General features: G+C 39.8%; 1 protein-coding gene across 2 annotated transcripts in view; it reads left to right on the top strand.

The window, feature by feature from the left end:
• Positions 1-663: 663 nt before the first annotated feature.
• The window catches only part of atp9b (ATPase phospholipid transporting 9B), a 41,741-nt gene continuing 19,622 nt past the window's right edge, over positions 664-22,782 (top strand). Inside the window, exons 1-11 of one of the 2 annotated variants that reach the window (XM_041955133.1) lie at positions 664-743; positions 5,736-5,909; positions 8,980-9,130; positions 10,178-10,291; positions 12,078-12,186; positions 12,873-12,931; positions 13,994-14,045; positions 15,263-15,357; positions 17,341-17,421; positions 19,197-19,272; positions 20,853-20,929. In XM_041955133.1, coding sequence (XP_041811067.1) covers positions 664-743; positions 5,736-5,909; positions 8,980-9,130; positions 10,178-10,291; positions 12,078-12,186; positions 12,873-12,931; positions 13,994-14,045; positions 15,263-15,357; positions 17,341-17,421; positions 19,197-19,272; positions 20,853-20,929 — 1,068 coding nt within the window. Of the gene's footprint in view, positions 744-1,192; positions 1,261-5,735; positions 5,910-8,979; positions 9,131-10,177; positions 10,292-12,077; positions 12,187-12,872; positions 12,932-13,993; positions 14,046-15,262; positions 15,358-17,340; positions 17,422-19,196; positions 19,273-20,852; positions 20,930-22,782 lie in introns of those variants that run through there. The other variant, XM_041955135.1, reaches the window with a different exon arrangement.

Raw genomic sequence — 22,782 nt, 5'->3', positions numbered from 1 at the left:
TGGTACTTGAAAAACAAACAGAGTAAAACAAAGTGGTTAAGATTTGTTTATAAGAAAATGAGTGGGCTTAGGGAAGACAATGAATGATTTTAACGATATGTGAAAAAAACAGTCTCCACTCAAAGGCTCACATGATTTACCAGTGAATATCTGCTCTAAATTCGTTTTCACACAGGACAAATTTGCTTGCTATATATGTAAGTATGTGTATATATAAATATATATATACATACATGCACACATACACACACACACACATACAATATACAATACTTTACAGTCTCTGTTTATCTTAAACTAGAAATTTTATAAATTTCACTCGACCAGTGACCATGATGCCTGGAATGGATCACTTATGCTGCCTTATGAAGTCCTGGAAAGGGCAGACTCCCTTTTGTTCCATTCAACCATTCCACTTTTGTTTATTTAGCTTAATTTTATAAATCCGTCAGCAAAGAGCCACGTTGTCCTACAGCGTCAGAGTTACGTAGCGAAAACGGCAAATATTTCTTCTGTGCTTTCTAACCTTACACTTCTTATCGCTGGTCTTCTTCGTCCGTCGTGATTATTATGGTTACGATATTTTGTTCGGTAAGTGAATGCAGCATAAATCCCAAACGGTTTTTTTTAGCGTGACGTCAGGATGTGTACTGCCCAGCCAAGATGGCTGACAGCATCCCGTTAAATCCAGTGCGGAAGAACTCGAGGAGGATCCCGCATTACAACTCAGCCAGACTTTCAAGGTATGGACAGACTAGCTGGGCTGTTTCTTTGGTCGTGTACTGAAGAAACACCGCTTTTTTCTAAAATGTTTACATTTCGCTGCCTCGCTCGCTTCCGGGGTCCGTAGCTGTGTGGGGGTCGTGGCTGTTAGCTTGTTTTGCTAGCACTGCTGCTGTTTTCTCCTTTGACAGCTGCTTGGCTTGCTCATTCTGTCGTCCATAAAACTAAAAATCCGGCTAACATGTAATCTGCCTTTATTAGTCCAACAAAATAACCTCCATAACTACTTGTGTACGTTAGCATAGGTGAGAGACAGACATACGTTGACCACCGCAGTGCTCGCTCTCCCCGGCATTTAACTTGGAGTCACATGATTAGCTTATCTGTCTAAACTAAGTTGGCCACATGTTATAAAAGTGCTGCTGCATGCTGTAGTCGTCATTTACAAGCTTGTTCGTTTTTCAGACTGGGCGAGGATGAGCTCATAAAGCCCTCAGGGTCAGGAATGGACAGGAAGTGAAGTAGTCGCAAGACCAGGTACTTTTAGACCAAGGAGAAGGTTGCTACTCGTTGTTTACATAGTTAAGTTACTATGGTTAATTGATAACCCATCACAAATGAATCTACCGCAGTTGGCTTTGCATCTTAGGTAGCTCTTCTTGAATTCCCATGATGTATTATTACAACACTTTTAAACTGAGATTGCAAGGGAAACGCCTCTGCCTCTCTGTTTTCCTTTCTCTTGCTCTCAGAAATAATATTCATGTGACAGTTAATTGGGCCCTGTGGGGAACTCTCCTGACCTCACCATGGAGGTCAGATCCAGAGCAGTGCTCCTGAAGCTCTTGAAACTACACCGATAAAGCTTTTCCACTGACACAGGAAGCAATTGTTGGCAACGATGCCTGTGCTGGACCGGAGAGCCGGCAAACCTTTTTAAAAACCGGCCCACGTTTCCCCTGGGTTGAGAGTTGAGTTATTATGTAATCAGATGTGGGAGTTCTATAGCGAGAAACACTGTGGCTAATACTATTAACGTACCTCGTTGGCAAGTCCCGACAGTGTGAAAACGAAACACAAAAGTGAAGATGAAAAGTTGCTGTTTGCTGGTGATGCATACGTTGACTCAGACACACTGGCTGCTGAGGTCAAAGCCACAAGAGGTGATTTGGAACCAAATCCAACAAGTCAAAATGTACTTAATGTTTGCATCACTTCACTTCAGCGCTGCTGTATGAGTATTCAATTTGTCTGAGTCTACAACTGCCTTTTTACAATTTTACAGAGACTCTTCTCTCATATTTAGGTATAATTTTATGATGTGTACAAGCTCATACATTGTTGTACATTGTTTTGGTGCTTGATAAGCTTGGAGCAAATTAAGATTCAGTTATGGAGCATCTTGTTGGTGGAAAAATCATATGCATTGCTTTCAAGATCCTTGTCGTCACATGGTTTGAACACTGCTGCTCTATTAGGTCACTCACGACCAGCAAAATATTTATGCACAAGACCTTCATAACATCTCTAGATTCATGTTTTTACCAATAACATTTGCTGTGAATGTGTTTAGTTTAATGGAATGTGTTACTAATCTTTGTGCACGTGTTTGCTGTTCAGTGTGATTTTATGTGTGTCATGTTTCAGAAAGTGAATCACTTGATCTTCTTATTTCCAGAAAACTCACACCCTACTTATTTATGTTCTAACATAACAGCTGTATTTATATGGGCAAATAAAACTGATAGGATTAGAAAGGAAGGTTTTACAGACTGCTTCGTAAATCAGACGGAGAATTTAGTGCTCCAGATTTCGAGTTAAATCATCTCACCATTCAAGGATTTTATTTGTGCCATACAGTCGGATATCAAAACGTAGGTTTATTCTCCCCAAAAAAATTCCACAACATTTTTGTTCCGAGCAATGCAAAATCCTTCATGTACATGCAAAGATTAAAACAAATTTTTGATCTCCTTCATCCAGACAACAGTGGAGGAAATAATACATTATTTTGTTTGGCAGTTTTACTGAATCTTGTGGAAATCATAGTTTCTTAAAACTTTTTGAGAATCCAGAATAAACTCTTAAAATTAATACTTGGAGAAACCAGACTTCAGGTTTAGGGGGAGATGCTGGGATTCAACAGCGATATTGCAGTTAATGAGAATAATCTGTGGTTAGTCCAATTAGTTAGTCCAAAATTAGAGATATGTGCAGTGACCGAGAGGTCTGGAACCAGACGTGTATACATTCATGTGTAGTGGCTTCTGTACAAGACAAAGTTTATATATGTCATAGTTGTACAGCAGGGATTTGTGTTGTATGTAGCAGTAAAGATTAAGGAATTCATGCTCTCTGGGTTTGTTGTAAAAGTCATTAGGGTTTGATTTCACTTTGGTGAAACTTGTGTATTTCAGGATATATCACATGATGCAGTGAGATACTGATATGTGTTTAAGAAAAGCAAGAACCTAAAAACCATCCAATACTTGTCTGAGTAATAATGATGCAGAGCCTTACTTTGGGTGTGTCACAATCCACTCAGGCTAGCATGGTGCGCAGATAGATAACAAGTTGTTTTAGGACTTAAACCCCTATTAATTACTAGCATATGCTGTCAGGCTGGTTCTTAACTTTAAGTTGTAGAAGCTTTCAGCTGAAACAGAAAGTCAGCCCGCATGTTTTATCGCTGGCATGATGAGCAGCTCTGCAGGGCCGTATCAGTGAGAACTAGTGTGGCTGGTTGATCTTAAGCTCATAATCCTGCTGATGCTAGTTTCATGCTTGTTCACACGTCCATGTTTTTGTAGGTACAAGACACTTATTTACATACAGCGGAGTGACCTTTCAGGCTGCTTATATTCCAGAATTGACAGATTTAAAAGTATTAATGGTTTCCACAAGTACATTTAAAACTCCTAATAGGCATGTACATTACATCAGTTTCGCTCTGCTGCAGTTTTTGTGTATAACTGTGTTCAGTTAAAGTTAACTTTGAAATGATATTACGTTGAACCAGTAATCGTTTCAGTGCCAATACAACGTCTGTCAAGTCCCAATGTTTCCTTTTTCAGTTCGGGTTTTATTTTCAAATCCCAATTTTATTTTTGATGCCAAAATTTAAAGTCATGTTGTAGCTCCATATGCCCGAAAGAAAATCTGTATTTCTTATGCTTTCCTTTTAGAACAAGGGAAATGAGGTGCAGACTGATTTGAAACCTTCCCAGAATTGTGCAGTTGCAGTTGAATCAGATAAAAAAAAAAAAATCAATTGAAGTTGCATTTTAGTTTGTTAATGCAGAGATGCTTCAGCTCAGTCCGCTGTCAAGTGTTTGATGTTAAAGCTCTGTGCCACAAATAGCTGACCTGTGAGAAACACACCTCTGTTGTTCATTTAATCATACTTCATTTGCTGTGTTGTGAATCAGCTCAGACTTCTTTGTATATTTAAAAGCAGGGTGTTATTTTTGCTATCAGTCCTTGGCTTTTTTTAAATTCTCACACTGTGGCAGAAAACATTCATCAGCACAATGTTCAGCAAGTCTCAACACCTGCAGTCACCACCTTCTCACACCTTCACACCAGAGAGTCCTGAATACAGAAAGTGATATGATTAGAAAGTCATCTGCCTATGATTTTTATTCCTGTATGTCTGAGTGGGATTTTCATTCAACAAGTGACAGACACACACTAGACTCGACACATTTGGTAGCATGTACTATTACACAGCAGCAGCATTTTGGTTCTGAAGGTTTTCTAAATGTTGTCTTGAAATATATCACATATGAACGCTGATGTTTTATAATGTCTAAAATGTCTCATTGTCCTGGATCAGAGTGATCAGCTTTGGCAGTGGTGGAGGAAGCTCCCATCACATCACCAGATTTAGTTTTTCTCACAACAAGAGGTGAATTATCGACTGTTTTTCAATAAAAGGTCTGACTAACCAACCAGCTTGAGTAGTATGGTTGTGCATGCGGAGATATTACAGGTGCGAAAATGGTTGTTGGTGCTTTTTAAGCAGGTCAAGAGTAGCACAAACGTCATGCCAGCAGAACGGGACATGGCCTTGACTTTATAGTAACCAAGAGAGTAGCCCTTTTAGTAAACCTGATGCCCCTGTTGGTTCCCACGACTCATTGTGTTCTAGATAAGACTTTATTAATCTCACAGTGGAGAAATTTACTGTTACAGAAGCGCCTCAGAACACACACAAGGGTGGGGTGGGGCGGTGCAAACAGCATTGGAAGGTGCAAATAGAACAATGCAACTGTGCAAATAGGCAACAACAAAAAGAATTTAAAAATAAGACATCCTGTGTACAATGAGTTTAAGGAACAATAGAAAAAGTCCAGCATTCATCTCATTTAGCTGCCTTAAATATCAAAGTTATTATTTAATATTTTCATTCAAGATTATATTTTCAGCTTTGATGTATTTGTAACACTACTAAATTCTTTTTGTGTGTTGTCAGTATGCAACTAACACTGGCCATGGTGACTTGGCCAGCATTGTGATCCCATGTTTCTCCCTGATAGGCTACAGACTCTCTTGACTCTTTAGAGGGGCCTCATGAATAAGACATGTGCCTCTCAAGAGTGTTTCCAGTGTTTTTTTTTATAATGTGAATAGGAGATGTACTCTGCAGTACTTAGTGATAGAGGAACTGAGCCAACTTTTCCAACTAGCTTTAATGTTGGCTTTACTTCAGTCTTTCACCAGATTTTTCACATCTGGCGCTATGAAGAGCATCCTCTCATTTTTAAACAGTCAACCAGCCACAAAGTGTCTTTAGTTGGCCACACAACCTGTATGTTGATCAGGTACAGTTCAGCATCCATGCAGACAACAAAATTGTTATTACTGTTTAAATGGTAAATCATCATGAGTGAATATAATTCACTCAAAATGTTACCACTCCTCATTTAAAATACTGGCTCCTGCTGAACGCAGTCTATCGCTGTTCCCTGTTCAGTTTCTGTTTCATGTGTTACTGTTCTCTGTCCTCACAGATACTCTTTAGAAGATGAGCCCTCTAACCTGGATGAGATGCCTCTGATGATGTCGGAGGAAGGCTTTGAGAATGATGAGAGCGACTACCAGACGCTGCCTCGGGCCAGAGTCAATCAGAGACAGAGAGGCCTTGGCTGGTTCCTCCTGGGAGGGTGGAAAGTCCTCTGCGGCAGGTATTTCTACACCATTACATTACTTATTACGCTGTATGTTTTTTCTGTTTTTACGACTGTCATCCGGGCATGATGACTCAGAGGAATCCCATTCTGTACTCATTTAGCTGGACCCCCCCCCCTACTTTTCCTTGGGAGAAAAGTTAACAGAAACTGTAATGATAAAATAATCTCCAGAATGTTTCTGCTTCTACTTTTTGCCTGTGCTGTATGTAGTATATACAAGCACAATTTTATTACTGTTATGACAGTACTTGAATAAGATCCATATAACACAACTTATCTATTAACAGATCTCTAAACAGGTTTTACTGTTCAAGTTTTACTGTTGAATTTGTGTTAAACATCGTCAAAGAGTGGTTGCGAGGTCTGGTATTATCTGAGAAAAGAAAAGATATTTACTGATTTTAAACCTAAAGAAATTCCTCTGCTGCTCTGCAAAGTCGTGTTGTTTTCTATCTGTAGATGAGTTCTTGTACTTCCATTCAGACCTTTAACCACTCTGAAAGTTGTCTGTGTTTTGTCATTCTGTAAATGTATGTGCGGTGCATATTGTCAGTAAGTATGCTGTGATGATCAGTTTGGATTTCAAACGCACCGGTAGTTGTGCATGAAGTGCAAAGAGAGGATAAGGGCATGTTTTTTGGTCGAGTTCCTCGATGCGCACCAACAGTCCAAAAAGATTTCGTCAAACAGAACGATGCGGTTTATCCAGCTAATGATTAATTTGACAGGTTTTTGCCCTCTAAAGATGCTCCTTTCTGGCTAAGAGAAGAGTGTTTGTTTATGCCGGAACAATAAAGGGTAACATGTATAAACAAATGTTTGTGCAGCACTTCAGTGCCCAAAAGTAACATTTACTGAATTTCATAGAATATTCTGTTTTCGGTGTCGTTTTGTTGTTAGTGGTGCATCTCCAGCTGAAGCTGCATATTGATCCCCCCTCCCCATCCCCCCACTAATGAACAAATCGGATTTTTCACAGCTGACCAGTTTGATGCTTTCCAGTAATTTTATGTGTGCTTAGTGTGGGATTATAAAACACAAATAATTCACACTGAATAAGCCCTGACTGTTCAAATGGCATATTATTTGAATAGCATTCATTTGCTCAAATAATCGCTCTTATGAAACTGGACTCGGAGTGCACAGAGACAGAGAACGTCGAGGCCAATACAAACAAGACTTTTACCAAAGTTGATTTATTTAGTTTTATGTTTTGCCAACTTGCTTAAAAAGTGGAAAAGCCAAGTCGATCAGCATGACGGTATACACTGACACTCTCCCCTCTTTCCCCTCAGGTGCCAGTTTAGGTCATGCTCACAGCAAGCTGCTCTCATTGTAATTTACCCCCACACTACACCTCTGTTTGCATTTGATATCAGATATGCTAGATAAGCCCCAATGTAGTCATTAGCAGGTTGATAGAAAGTCAAATAGTTTTTAAAAAGTAAATTGTAAATCTACAATCCATCTCCTCTCTCTAATCTCTTCTTAGAACTTTGATAATATCTCAATAATAACAAAGGGCTGGTCTTTGCCTGTTAGAAAGAGTCAACATGAGGTAAAATTATCATATTCTGCCACACACATACAGCACGTCTGATTATTAAGGCTTAGTGGCTTATTGGGCCCTGAAGGTGTCCGACTCCCACAGCATTAGGAAGGGAATTCCCTCCTGGAGATGCTAACCTTTTCACATCATTCAAGGCGCGAGAGCAAAGGACTTCTTTTTAAAATTTGTGTCAAAGGAAGCCTTGAAGATCTAATTAACACTGGCAAGACCAGGGATATAAATAACATCAGTACTGTAGGATGCAGCAGGGCAAAGAGCGGAGCTCAGTGACCACAATTGATTTAACAGATGAGAAACTTAATGAGGTTGTTAATTTGTGAATTCTTGGTATTTGTTAAAAACATGGCGTGTACTAAGGGGTTATTGCAAAACCCAGTAATGTATTGGTGTGAATGTGACAGATAAAAACACATTATTATGAAAATGTAATAAACTGCTAAATATTTTTTTTCTTAATTTCAGATGACTTCCTGGCTAGTTTATCAGATGCTTTGGTTTTTCTCCCCATTTTCCAAATTTCTTTGTTAACTTTTTGTAACCAGAAGCATATTCTGAGTTGTCCTCCTCATTACAAAACTGTTCATCTAAATTATGGTGAAGAGTCTATTGAATAAATCAAACAACATTTTAATGTGTGACCATAAAATCAAGGTGCCATTCAGTCATCAATCCTTTTTACATGTATAAAAATGTGGGGATTTTCAGTGAAAGCCAGTAAAAATTTAGGTCCCTAAGTTGTGCAGCGTACTTGTAACGCATTTACTCTCCTACTTGTGTCAAAATCAGCCATTGACTGCAGCCAACTAAAAAAATTATCCAAAATTCCCAGGCATAATCAGTATTTGTCATTATTTTACAAGGTAATATGATGTAGGAAAGCAAAAGTCTTGCCAAAACCAGTTGAAAGAGAAGAATGGAAACATGGAGAAACATCTGCAGTGCCTTTCTTTCAATAAAGAAATCCTCTTCAGTTCTGATATAACTGATGCTATAGCAGCATCTACGCTAACTTCTTCAGGAGCCGCCATTGTTGTTTTCAAATGCAAACAGTCGCTTTTCTTGCTGTTGTCACACCTAAGACATGGCTGTAGCTGCCAGCAGTTCCTCATAGGACGCTGATTGTACTGCCACAAGCTCATAACGTGAAGCCTTGCAAGATGGATTGTGTAGCGTGATCTTTGTGATCTTTGTGATCTCACGAGTGCAGCTGCCTCGCAAGGTTGTGAGCGTGTAGGACACAAACTAAACACAGCTGTACTATTTAGGCCTGAATTATTTGTAAAGCGATTACTTGATTTTTAGGATTTTAATCAACAATTTCAAGCAAAAATGGCAAATATTTCCCAGTTAGAGCTTCTTCATCGTTAGGATTTGCTGCTTTTCTTTGTCGTCATGTGATCATTAATTAAATCTTTTTGGGTTTTGGACTGTTGGTCGTACAAAACAAGGAATTTAAGGATTTAAGCACCTACTTTTATCGTGTTCCCCTCTCAGCTGCTGTGACTGCCTGGCCCACATATGTCGGAGGAAGAAGGAGCTGAAGGCCAGGACGGTGTGGCTTGGCTGCCCGGAGAAATGTGAAGAGAAGTACCCCAAAAACGCCATCAAAAACCAGAAGTACAACATCTTCACCTTTGTGCCTGGGGTGAGTTCCCTGATACCCACAACCGGTCATAAACCAGCTGTCTTTCCTTGTGCAACAGAATCCACATTTCATGCATTTGATTTTTTTTTTTTTTGAGGCAACAATCCCACTGTTGTTAACTTTTATAGTTCCCTCAGTGGCAATTCATCCTTCTAGTTGAAATATGCTGATCTTTTCACAGATTAACAGTACGTAAAGCACACTAGCATGCGCTGGGTCTAATTGTTAACTGTTCTGTCATTAAGTTAAGGGTTTACACTGTAGGGGACATTAGAGATCCATCAGACTTACTTATTAAAAACCAAATGGCTCCATGATTAAGAGGGCTGCCTTCGGCCCAGGCCATAAAATGTCAACTGTCTATTAGAGACGTAGATATTCTCATCGATGCCGAACAAAACGGCTCTGTTTTTCTCCCTCCACTTTGAATTATTAAATACACACAAATTGAGTTTAGCAGTGTGCATTTTTCCCCAAAGGTCAGGGGGTTCATTAACTGTAGCGCGTCGTCCATTGATCCCATTGTCTCTGATAATCTGTGACTGCATGCTAGACTCTCATTATTGCAAACATTATTCAAAATTTGACCTTAGATGAATGGAACGCTAAGGGATCCCTGTTGATGGATGGCCCATTAGCACCGAGCCCTCAGTAAGTCACAGGTGGCACTTTGGTATGTGCGATTCAAGAAAGTCGGCCTGCTTTCCGTCCTCATTCGTTATTGTGATTATCAGTCCTGTTTGTCTTGTGCTGTATGTTTATTCTGCACCAACCGGCATTGTGCCAAGCGACCGTGCCACATGAAACCCTGAATGCCATTTGAAACAGAAGTTCTCAAAGTGTCAGAGTTTCCACTGGGTTAATGTAAAGTTAACAGCATTAACATGTATCTTATTCCCACCCTGGAACATGTACAGTAACCCATCCCGCCGGCTCTGTTGCTGCCGCATCCTCTTTGTCTTCTTTGGCAGCTGTCGTCGTCTTTGACTCACCTTGCTGACATGTTAACTCACCTCTCTGAATCCTTGTCTTCTGCTCCCTTCTCAGGTTCTCTACCAGCAGTTCAAGTTCTTCCTCAATCTCTACTTTCTGGTGGTGGCCTGTTCGCAGTTTGTGCCATCGCTGAAAATCGGATATTTGTACACGTACTGGGCACCTCTGGTAAATGCACTGCAGTTTTTACTCCAGTTGATTTGTGTGAGGAATGTTTTGGTCTCTCAAAGATGAGCAATATTATATTTACAAATATCGACATGCAACAAAAGCCTGTTAGAGCTGAAACGATAGTAGATGATACTAGATCGTCAGAGTTGCCAGGTATTTTGTCATTACTTTAATATTTTCTGCTTCCATCTATTCAAATGTGAGGATTTGCTTCGTTGTCTTTTTGTAAATCATTGCAAATTGACTATCTTTTAGTTTTGGACTGTTAGCAAGCACAACAAGTAACTTGAAGACCGTCAAATCACCTTGGGCTCAGAGAAATTGTGACGTGATCACAATTGATGAATTGATCCCGAAAACCCGTCTGCTGTCGTCTGACAATGATTTAGCCTCTTGGGGCTTAACAAATATCCATGTTAAGTCTTCCTCTTCCTGTGCACTGATGGTGGTTTACAGTCCAGTTGGCAACTTGAGATGCTTTTCGATGACATTTTGGCTAATCTTCACAATTATCATGTTTGCCATGTATTCATCATATTTATTGAAGTGCATATGAATGCAGATACATTTAAAAAAAAAGCTAAAAACAGTTAATTATTCTCAGATGATAGCCAGGGGGGTCTGAGATTGCATTTTTTCCAGTGCTTTCTACCTCTTTTGTTCTCCACAAAGACTGTTTACCTGCATGCAGTCAAACCTGCTTGAGCGTGATTGGTCAATACAACTCGGACTACAAAGGGAAACCAGAACGCTTCCCCTGCCTTCAGATTCTACATTCATATACAGATATCTGTTTATAGAGATTATTAATTGTTAATAGCAGATCTAAAGCCAATAGATCGATACCACCAACATATTTACACACTTTGGAGCCAGTTATTCATTTCATGAAGTTTGCATTACAGTATACCCTTGTTTTTCGCGGGGGTTACGTTCCAAAAAGAACCCGTGATAGGCAAAATCCATGAAGTAGAAACCTTTTTTTTTTTTTACAATTATTATACAATTAAATACTCTATTATACATTGAAAAGAAAGACCAAACCATTTTACAGGCTCAAGCATTTGTTTCACAAATAAAAGTACTTTAGAAATGTTTTTTTTTAACAAATAACTTCTTTACTGTACTGTCAAATAATAATTTTAATCATCAATGTGAACAGAAGGCTTCAAATTGCGGAGATTAGCACCGCCCACCGAGACCCGAGTAATTGGATTAAACGGGAGAAAATTAAAAATGATTATGAAAAAAATACAAAGTACAGTCGGACGAATAGTGACTCAGGTGTATTTCACTGCTCTTCAGACTGAGCCGCTGCATCCTGACTCCGCTCTGCAGTGTTTTCTTCTTTTGAAGCCCGGTGCTTTTGTCGGTCCAGAGCGTTTCGTCGACATTATGGGTTTTAGAGAAACTCGAAATTGCAAGAGAATTTGCACGTATGTAATGTAAATTTGGCAAGCTGTTTTACGTACGTGTACATATTAAACTGCAGCGTTATTGACGCACAGGTAGAGAAGAAGCAGAGTGACTTTTTAGCCAATCAGAATGCAGAACACAATGCACGATGCAAATCCGTGAAGTAGCGAAACTGTGAAAAGTAAACCGCGTTATAGTGAGGGATCACTGTACATTTTTTTTTTATGCTGTACTAACACATTTATTTGCAGCAGGTTGTTTGTAACCTTTGTGTAGACTTAAGATTTGGCTAATGGCTTCAGGTATTAATGAAGCTTTGTAAATGATCAATGGAGGGATTGATCTGTTTTGCTTTCTTGCCACCCAGGGGTTTGTGTTAGCCGTTACAATGGTGCGAGAAGCTGTGGACGAAGTGCGACGGTACCAACGGGACAAAGAAATGAACTCTCAACTCTACAGCAAGCTCACAGTGCGAGGTCAGTGAGAGCTCTGAAAGAAATCCATCACGCCACTGCCTGTAACTGTTTGCTGACATTAGGATAACGGATATTCCAGTGGACAGTCAAGCTCTCCCCCTGCAATTACAAGACGGCACTCCACTGGATCTACACTTGTAACAGAAGTCATTCTTCTCACTGTAATTGCATTGATTTTTTTCTCTCAGGTTCTCAAGACTGTATGATCTAAGATCGGTCCCTTTGTTGAATGTGTGGTAAAATCCCCCTGTGTGGTATCTGTGACCATGGCTGAGGATGCCGCTTTCACGGCTTCTCTGTGCTCATGTGCTGCGTGTACACACTCATGTCTGCGCAGAAGAAGAAGGGTCGTAGCGGATATTGAGGCAATATAATTGAGAGTGACCCTATGTGCCATTGTTTTAGTCTATGGCTCAGACCAGAGATGAAAACAGGAGGATATCACATTATCATGCTGGAGGTAATCGATCTGTTAGAAGGTGAAGAGCTATAGCAAAAAGTGGGTTGTGGTTTTAAGAGTCGACGTCATTTTCAAGGGGCAGAAATCAATAACCTTCATTTTATTTCATAGCCGTTTAAGAATTCACAGCTTATCTTAAAAACAAAAAGTGTGATTTTAATGTGAAGTTACTTTATGGTTGCTGTCTGTTGTCACTTTCCTTCATTCAAGCTGCCTTTCTCCTCAGGTAAAGTTCAGGTGAAGAGTTCAGACATACAAGTTGGGGACCTGATCATCGTTGAGAAGGTAACACATTAGTGTTTGCTGTAGATGTCTTTACATACAAGGATTTTAAAAGGATCAGTGTTGGACTGTGTTCTGCTACAAATGTTACTACAGCAAATAGTTATTTATGTGTGAATACTGTTTATTTACTCTCCGGTTTAAGTGGTATTATAACATTAGAGTACAACCCTGATTCCAAAGAGTTGGCACGCTGTCTCAAACATAAATTAAACATAATGTGATAGTTTGCTAATCCTTTTTGACATACTCAACTGAAAACAGTACATTTTCAATAATATTTATTAATGTTTTACACAGTGTCACACTTTTTTTTCGAAGTGGAGCTGTACAGCATTTCTTTAATTAAGTAAGCAATTTAGATTCATTAATCCAGTTCCATTAAAAGACAAAATGTGTTTTACTACATTAAGAATTAGGTTCTGCTTTTAACACCTCTCTGTATTACTGGTATTAAAGAGTGCAGTGACCACACTACCCCATTCGAATGTGAGGCACTCAGCACAAAAAAGTTAATGTGGGTAGTATAGAATCGTGTCACTGAAGAATTACTGCTCCATTACTTCACTAGCTTCTCAGGTTTGAGTCAATTTAATGAGAATTTGCCTCAGTCCTTAATTTTAGCATTTTTGCAAAAGTTTTCAGCATAATTTTGCTCTGTGCTTGGTTCAAATGAGTGATTTTTATGTATCGCTACATATTCTCCTGACCTCCAAAAAAAAAAAACTTCACTGGACTTGAGGGCACAGTGCACAACTCTGTTAATGAGTGTTTTGCTTTGCTGTGACTGTGAAGCTGGTAATGCACTTTTGATACTATAAAAGTCCCACTCACCTGTTAAACATGTGATCTTAGGTTTCAGCTCAGCCAACATGAAATCCAGCTGCTGCTAGAAAGTGGACAAGTGAAATTTCCATTACTGTGTGTTAGACAGACAAAAAACTGTTTGTCTTTCACCCTCTGGTCAAGGTATTGACCTTGTTTAATTATTCAGGATGATTGAAAGGGCCACAGTGCTCAGTAACACCCTGCTATTTACCCTGTTTTTTTCCTTTCTTTTTGTAGAACCAAAGGATTCCTGCAGACATGATATTCCTGAGAACATCAGAGAAAAATGGTGAGCAGGCAAAGTCTTGGTGTAACTTTACTGATGCGAAGCAGGGCGCTGCTGAAAAGATGTAATCTTGCTCAGCAATACTCCTGCCGGATTGATAAAGGTTTTAAAATATCTTCATGAACATTAATAAATCATTGCAGTAGGTGGAATAGTAATGCAAAATAAGATGAAATAGACAGAATGCCTTACAATTGAACTCTGTCTGCCCTGTGGCACTTTAGCGAGCTGTGTCAAGATCATTTGAGTGAGAAGTGTGACTTTTCCCCACCCGTCCAGTCCTTTGACATCATCTGATCGAGGCAGGAAGTGATTCATATGATTTATGTCACATTCTTCTGGTGAGTGATGATGCAAATTCCAATTAATCAATGAGCTGCGTCAGATCCTGGCTCTTTTCTAACGGGCGTTGGGAGGAAATGTTCTGAGGACATCATTTCCATCAATCTTTGGTGTGCCAATAATCCTGGCAGGAAGTTGTTGATGTCTTTATACCTCCAACACACACATACATAAACACATCTTTATCTTTCACAGAGTCTCATATACTTTGTCTTTCTCACACACACACACACCTCAGTGATGTCATGTGAGGAGCTGAAGTGCCATCACTGCAGAAGGAAAGCATGAATCATCCTCCTTGTGTAAATGTTTTCCATCATACTTAAGCCTCCAGGGATGGTTTATAGCTGCCCTTTACCCTCTCTGTCAAATAGTTGCTCTCATCCATCAGTTTCATATGTAATATTACCTCAGATCAATACAGGTCACGACTGCTCAACGTTTATCGAGCCCTATGGGGTCCACAGCAGCCACAGATGCTCTGGGTTGTGCCACAGGCTATAATGTACTGCACTGTTGGTGATGCACCTTGACATAATGCCAGTTTATTACAATAACATCATTTTACATTATACAAGTTTTTAATATAGTATGTCTCACAACGATGTGTGACACTTAAGCATTATTTGACACATTTAGCCTCATTCCCAACAGAGGCTACTATAAAATACATCAAAGCATTGTCGTATTTGTGTTGTGAATCTTCAGAAACTACACATATTCATTGCTGAAATCATCAAAGTCATATAAAATCATACTAAATCATCAGCTTTCTGTTTGGAATTCTGATACAGCCACAAAAAAGTTTTGCCTTAGATTTAAAGTGAAACCGTGTTACAGGACATTGGGAACATTTCTGTTTCTTCCTGTTTTTCCAGGTGCGTGTTTCATCAGAACAGATCAGCTGGATGGAGAAACAGACTGGAAACTGAAGGTTGCTGTGGGCTGCACACAACGGCTACCGGCAGTGGGGGTACGGATACATTACGATGTCGTGAATCTCTGGTAACAGACAAACCGACTGTGAATAAGTGAACGAGCGCTCTGTTATCGCTAAGAGCGCGGCTCATCACATGAAGTCGTCTGGCTGTGATGGAAACCTAATCACTGATGACGGACAGCAGGAACAATCGTGAGCTGACAGCAGCTTCCTTTAGCTGGAGGCGATACTCAACACTTAAGATTTAAGTTGAGTTGATGGGTTTTTTTGTTGCCACTTAATGTGATCAGAGAATTAAAGTTTCAGCAAGTAATTTGATGATCGAGCCATGGCGTCCTGATTGGGTTTCAAGAGACTTGAAGATAGCAAGAGTTGTTGTCACTTCAGCCACCATTCAACCTTGTTACAATTTTGTCCCCCGGTTTGGGACGATTTATTCTGAAAATGTCTCCCCAGCTCACCTTTTGTCAGGAGACGATCTATTTGATGTGTGATTGTTCTTATGCAGAAATGGAAGTTAATTTCTCTATAGTAAAAAGTGAGCACGCCTCAGATTTTTGGTGAAAGTCTGATGTTCGTGACTACTTATGGATCAGGTCATACCGTATGTGCTTAGTAGTAATTAATGTTAAATACACAAAATAATTTCCATAAAGCTTTATTCCAAGATAGTAAATTACAACCCTGATTCAAAAAAAAGTTGGAGCGGTGTGTAATTGAAAACAGTACAAAGACAATTTATTTCATGTTTGATCTCATCAGCTTCATTTGATTTGATGGATCTCTCAAACCAGTTGGGACAGGAGCAACAAAAGACTGGGAAAGTTGTGGAACGCTCCAAAAACACCTGTTTGGAACATTCCACAGGTAAACAGGTTGGTCACAGGTGATAGCATCATGATTGGATATGAAAGGCGCATCCTGTTAAGGCTGAGTTGTTCACAAGCAAAGATGGAGCGAGCACATGATTGGACAAAGGATGTTACCACATGGACCTGGGAAAACGTAAAACCGTTTTCGGTAAACACAGTTAATTTATTAATGACTGAATTCTGTTTTTATTGACATTTTACACACAGTGTTTTTGGAATCAGGGTTGTACTGTATATTATGTGTTTCTGTATTAAGTTTCAGAACCACCAACAACTCAAAAATCCTGACCAAATGCAGACTTGAGTGTTACATATTCTTCTGTGTATACTCTGAGCCATTAAATGAGTTTTATTATCAGTGCCCACATTTTTAGCTCTGAATGTGTCAAGTCTCTGAGCCGTCCTCTGTAAAATGCTGGAGCAACACTACTCTCCATTGGGGGTTCAGTAAAATAATCTTCCCTGCTCCTCTTTAACCGCTCTGCCCATGTTCTCACCAGGAGAACACTATCTGAGCATGACTGAGGGTTGCCTGGCTGCTGCAGAAGCTGACTGCCTGAATTATTTAATATTTACAATCAATTTTGTTCCTCTCGGGGCAAAAAAAAAGGTGGTGTTAGGTGCTTGACAGGCCAAAGGTTGCCGTCTTACTTGTTGGGATGAAACGGGTGATTGAAGACCTCTTTGAATTATGCTTTATTTTTTTTATTTCTGCTCTGAGTTCCCAAGATTTATTTTAAAACAAGACGATGTGCAACCATTTAACACCAGAAAACTGAGAAAATGAAGGAAATGCATAATAGTTTACATTTATATCGTTTGACAAAAAAAAAAAAAAGAATTAACTCAAGGTCAGCTTACGAGCTTTTCCTGGAAGAGTTCACGACAACTGAGGAAACAATGAGATGTTGTTTTTTGTTCAGATTGTTCAGACAATAAGAGGGCGAGATTATTTTTAAAAGTAATATTCCCAAAGTTAGGACTTACTTTTTGTGCTCAAGTACACTTATCAAACTGTAGAAATGTAATTGACACTGATCTAAAGTGATTTGGAATTAGTTCAGTGTTAAAACAAGCGTAAATATGTAGACTGTGTAGAATTTGCCTTTATCGCCTCCCTTTCTGTCATGTCTCCTTGTCTCAGGACCTCTTCTCCGTCAGCGCCTACGTCTACGCCCAGAGGCCTCAGCTGGACATCCACAGTTTCGAGGGGAACTTCACAAGGGTACAGTAGCTCGTTGACATATTTATAAGCTGTAAAACAGATCTTAAACACATGCAGATTTTTTTCTCTATAGGGACTGGATTGACACAGACGATGTGTATCGCTGCAATGTGTTGACAAGCAGCAACAATGAGAGCTTGTGTGTCCATCCGGGCCCGTTGTTATCTCCAGCAGGCATACCTCTTAGATCAGAGGCAGGTTCTCGCAGCTTTAGCTTCATCCATCCCGTCTTGCTTGTTGCTCAGTGAATTTTTTTTTCTCCTCTTTTTTTTTTTTTTTTTTTTTTTTTTTTATTAATAGCAGATTAGCGCAGCCCCCACAGAGAGGAGAGCTCCAGTACAAAGGGAGGCTTTGTGGCCCGTCTTCACTCTTGGCCACACACCAGGCTTAGTGAGCGAGCACTTCCTCCGCTCATTCATCCTCCGCGGCCTTCCTTTGCATAGCGTGTGCTTTTAGTCCGAGCAGGATGGGAAAAAAATGGGTTCCCACAGATCCGCAGCAAATGAACTTACCTATTTATGAGGGTTTCTTTTTTCCTTTTTTTTTTTTCTCCTTGAGACGGATATGGTGGCTTTGTTTCTGTGGTCTTTATTGAGACCCTCTGCAGTTATGAACACCGTAGTTTGATGCCAATGTCAGAGCGGTCAAGCATTCTGTAACCTGCCATTTATTTTTCATGCACCTCTTCCCTTGTTTGAGTGGATTGACAGGATGTGGCTGCTTAGGTATCATAATTATCATATCAGACAGGCAATTTGAGCCGAAACTGGAGCCTTGACTCTGCACTCCTGACTCAAGCCATTTTCAGCTTTCGTCTTTATTTAAGAGAGAGGGGTAAAACAGGAGGGAGGGTGAAACAAGAGGCTCTCCAGAGGCTTATTTATCACTGAAATCTCATCTATGTGCACTCTCTATACTGTTTTTAAAAGGAGCCTCTATCGCCATGCCAAATCTAGTGAAAGTATTGATAAAGGGACTACTGTATTGCTACAGTCTGCACAGCTGTGTCAGGTGCTTGTGAAAATTAATGGCACAGCAGAGTCCAGCCATTCTGGTCAGGCTGTATACACTCTCAACTGAGCTCATGTTCCTCAGTTCTGTTCAACTGAAATCTTTATTTTAAGGGACATTTTCTTAGCGTTTGCGTTTTTTGTATGAAAACCCACCACAGTGTATACGGCATACAGCTGATAATATTGTTCCTCAGATAAAGTGCATAAAAGTAGCCAGTACTGGAAATATTCAAATTAGGTGTTGCTGTATTATTTTCAGTATTTTTTTAAACTCTATAAATACTGTAAAACAAGTCCAGCACAAAAAAAAGTCTCTAAATGTGAGAGTCACTACCTTCTTTTTATAATTATTAATGTATGAGCCCTCAGAATGAAATTCAATCAAAAAGCTGAACTAGATTCCAGCTTCAGTTTTCTTTTAATTTTTGAAGAGAATGTATTGTTTTAGATGCATCGATTGCCTTTTTCTGTCTAAAAGCAAAATTTATGGCTTCATGGTTTTGGATTTGTTGTGTGTTTTTGTTTGGAGTTCACGTTTTGTGTAGTGGTGAGTTGAGCTAACAAATGTGACATTATGAACTACTGCGCCCATAAATTATTATCTATAGTGTTAGAGGTATGGACACACAGTATACAGAATATAACTTTGAAACACATGTGCTCTGTCATACTGTGTGTTATACTGTTATACCAGAGATATCAAAGCTAAACAAAATGCACCAGTGGCCAATCAGTGTTTGTCCTCTTCCCTTTGTCCTGCAGGAAGACACAGATCCGCAGATCCACGAGAGTCTGAGTATTGAAAACACTCTGTGGGCCAGCACAGTTGTTGCATCTGGTAAGTAAATGACAACTTTTATTTCAAGTCTTTTGAAATGAGATATAAGATATGTTTCATTGTGTTGAATCTGAACCACACTGGTCAAGAAGTTCGACTACATTAAAATACTTTAGCTCCACGTCAAAACATTTGTTTACGTCCTCCTGTTTTTCTGCACTGTTTCAATTTACACATAAAAAAAAAAAGCTGGAAGTGGAAGAAATTTTTAAGGAGTTTTTTGTGCTTTGCTTCGTTGACGCATCGAACACCTTGACTTCAGTTGTACACAGAGCGCTCATGTCATTTTTCCATGTTCTTCACCGTTACATGCAACCATCCCACCAAAACAGTAAAGACTAATAAAAAGAGGAGGGTGCTGGGAGTGTATATAACCTCAACACAGCACAGTGAATTTATATTCACAGAAGTTTTGATGGAAGAGCACATCGATTCGCATTATATTTTCCTGAGATTTTAGAAATTTGCTTAAAGCCAAAACCGCACCCTGCTCGTCATAGTACTTTATGATTTAAGTGGTTCTGCTTGCTTTTGTACTCATGTTGTGTTGCACAAAGAATTCCCGGTATTAAGCCTTGATGGTGTTCGATTTGATACTGCTATGTGCTTGTTTGAAGAACTCTGAGAATGCCCACCGTTGAGGTAATCCTCCCTCGCTCCAACTGAGCGATTCCCCACAGAAATGGTTGTGTCAGTTGAGAGTGTTTGTGACGCTCCCAGCGATGGCCACACCATTGATTTGCGGTGTTGCTCCCCCCTCTGGCCTGACCTTGACCAAAAGAACAAACACACACTAGCACAAAATGCCTGACTTAGACCCCTTACATCATCTCTGCTTGGGAATGCCATTGTCCTCCGTGAGCCTCCCCTTGACAGACACTTCACCGGCTCTACAGTGGCATTCTGGGCACTTGAACTGGCCTGGATCACCGTGTGCTCCCTCTCTTACAGGCCCCAGTCCAGCTGTGACAAGAGAATTACTTGTTCGCATATTCAAATTGAAGCCCCTGTGCATGCTGAGCCACACATAATTTGTCATGTTGCTCAATATTTCTGAAGTTAGAAGTCAACGAGAGCAATTCATCACCTTTCTCCTCAGGTCCTGCAGCCATTGGTCTCTTTTCTCTTTCTCTCTCCGTCTTTACTTCACTTCTCTTGCTTTGTTTTCAGCCCATTTCTTGCCATTTTTATAGTTTTGGGATTTCAGGGGCTGTATTTAGGTTTGTTATTGCCTTTTGCTCCTCCATTAAGCTCATTTAATATTAATGACTCATTAATCCTTTGTAATAAGGCCACTGTAATGAATTGGCAAATAAAGATGGCAGCGTATTGATCAGGTTTTATGAGCTTCCATAGGGTGGCTGAAGGCCCTGAGAGTCTAAGCGTATTAAACTCCTGTCTGTTGGCTTGAGTGGCAATGAGACAAAACTGCCTCAGCTCAGCCTTATTGTGTTTCCTCCCATGCAGTTCATCTTACTTGACCAAGATGAGTGTGTGCATGTATGTATGTGTGTGCGGGATGGTGGGGGTGGGGTGCAGTTAATGAGCAGCATTACTTTCCTTGTCTCTCTCCTTGGCAGGCACGGTGATAGGGGTGGTGATCTACACAGGCAAAGAGACCAGAAGCGTACTGAACACGTCCTATGCCAAGAACAAGGTGAATACTTTTTAGTTTTTCTATTTCTGCTGGAAAGACGGAAAGTTCTGCGACTGGTTTTTAGTTTTGGTCGCAGATGCTTTAAATTAAAGGATTTAAAAACCAAATTTTTTATAAGAGATGACATGATTGGTGATATACTGTCATTATTATTATCATTATCGATTAATCTCCCAGTTAATTTCTTAATATATTGCCCAACAGCTTGGTGCAGACGAAATTGCAGAAAAAGCCCACAAGAATTGAAAGTTCAGGATGACATCTTCAAATGTCTTGTTTTCTCTGACCCAAAGATATCCTCGTTACTATCACAGAAGACAAAGAAAAGCAGCAAATTGTCGCACTTTAAAGCTGGGTAAAGTTACGAATTTATGGTTTTTGACAATTAATTGATTTCCAAAACAGTTGCTATTATTTTTCTGTTGATCGACTAATTCTTTCGAGTTTATTGACCGTACTTAAATGCACTTCTGAGTGTGTTTTTTCTTTCTGCACTTTTTCTGTGTTGATTTTGTAAAATAAATATAGATTTTTATACAGATATCTCGTTTTTTTAACCTGACAAACATAAAAAAATTACGATATTTTTTGAAGCGCTAACAAACGAAAAAATATTAAAGGCCTTTCTTGTGATGCCAGTGTAATCATAAATGTTGTGTAAAAGCTGCAGAGGGTGAAACACCTCACACAAAGTAACATCTGTTCCAAGTTCCCCTCATGCTGTCTTTTTCCCCTGCCTCTAATCACTAATCAATCACTATGGCGAGGTGGTTTTTTAACCTTGACTTTCTAGATAAAGTTGGACCTGTCAATGCTAAAGGTCAGTGCCAGTCGCTAATTAACCAAAAGGGAAATTAACCAACCAAGGATTTAAATGACATTTTCAGCCAAAAGTTAATCCCACAGAATCCCCATCGAGCGTTTTGTCCTCAGATTTAGGAGATTAATGAAAAGTTGATTCTAAATATAAGATTTTACCTGGAAGATGGTTGAGCTAGATACGCACCGGTCAACTGATAGAGGCGGGCATCAGCGGGATCTCTGAGGCAGTGTTGTGGCCACAGTGCATCCGCCACGCAATGACTTTAACACACAAAGTTATCACCTACAACTGTCTGCACCACTAACGCTCTGTGTGGCGCAACGCAGCCCCCTCCCACTGCAGCACAGTTTTGACACCAGTGTCTTTTATTAAGAACGCTGATGTGGCCGGTCGAACGGCGGGGGCCACTGTTTTGTGTAAGCTCGACAGTTGAGAGGAATTCAATATTTCAAGGAGATGATGTCAGAAGTGCCAATATGGAGACTGGAGATTGGGGGAGAAAGTCGATACAGTGTGGCTGAAGTCACAAGAACATTTCGGCCTCATATAATCTGTTGTGACACCGGCCGGGACAATGCCTGCACTTGATCAATCTGACAGGACGTCAGACATAGATTCACTCTTTGTCTCAGTGTTGTTAGACAGACCTCTGTCTGAGTAAAGAGACAGAACAATGTCATTTGACAAGAGGCTGCTCTTCAATAAAGATTTGTTTGAAGCGCTCTGCTCTCGTCACGTCTCTCAACCTGTGTGTTCTCTGAAAAAAAACAGAAACTTAAAGTTGTTTACTGGCAACTCAAGAATCAATTTCAGTTTATTTTCTTGACTTGGTTGATTTGCTGTGTTTGTCGCAAACACTGAACAATACGCTACTTACTGACCGAAGTCCTGATATTCTTTGGTTTTCACTCGATGAATATTCATGTCCCGGGGCTGCAATTCTTCATCAGATTTCACACACATGCTAAAATACAAGCCACACAGGCAGATCGAATCATTCCTTTCACTTTTAATGGCTTGGAGATGAATG

The sequence above is a fragment of the Chelmon rostratus genome, chromosome 16 (genome assembly GCF_017976325.1).
Source record: "Chelmon rostratus isolate fCheRos1 chromosome 16, fCheRos1.pri, whole genome shotgun sequence".
In the NCBI taxonomy this organism is placed as follows: domain Eukaryota; kingdom Metazoa; phylum Chordata; class Actinopteri; order Chaetodontiformes; family Chaetodontidae; genus Chelmon; species Chelmon rostratus.
Note: the sequence above shows the minus strand (reverse complement) of the source record. Positions and strands in the feature narration are given on the sequence as shown.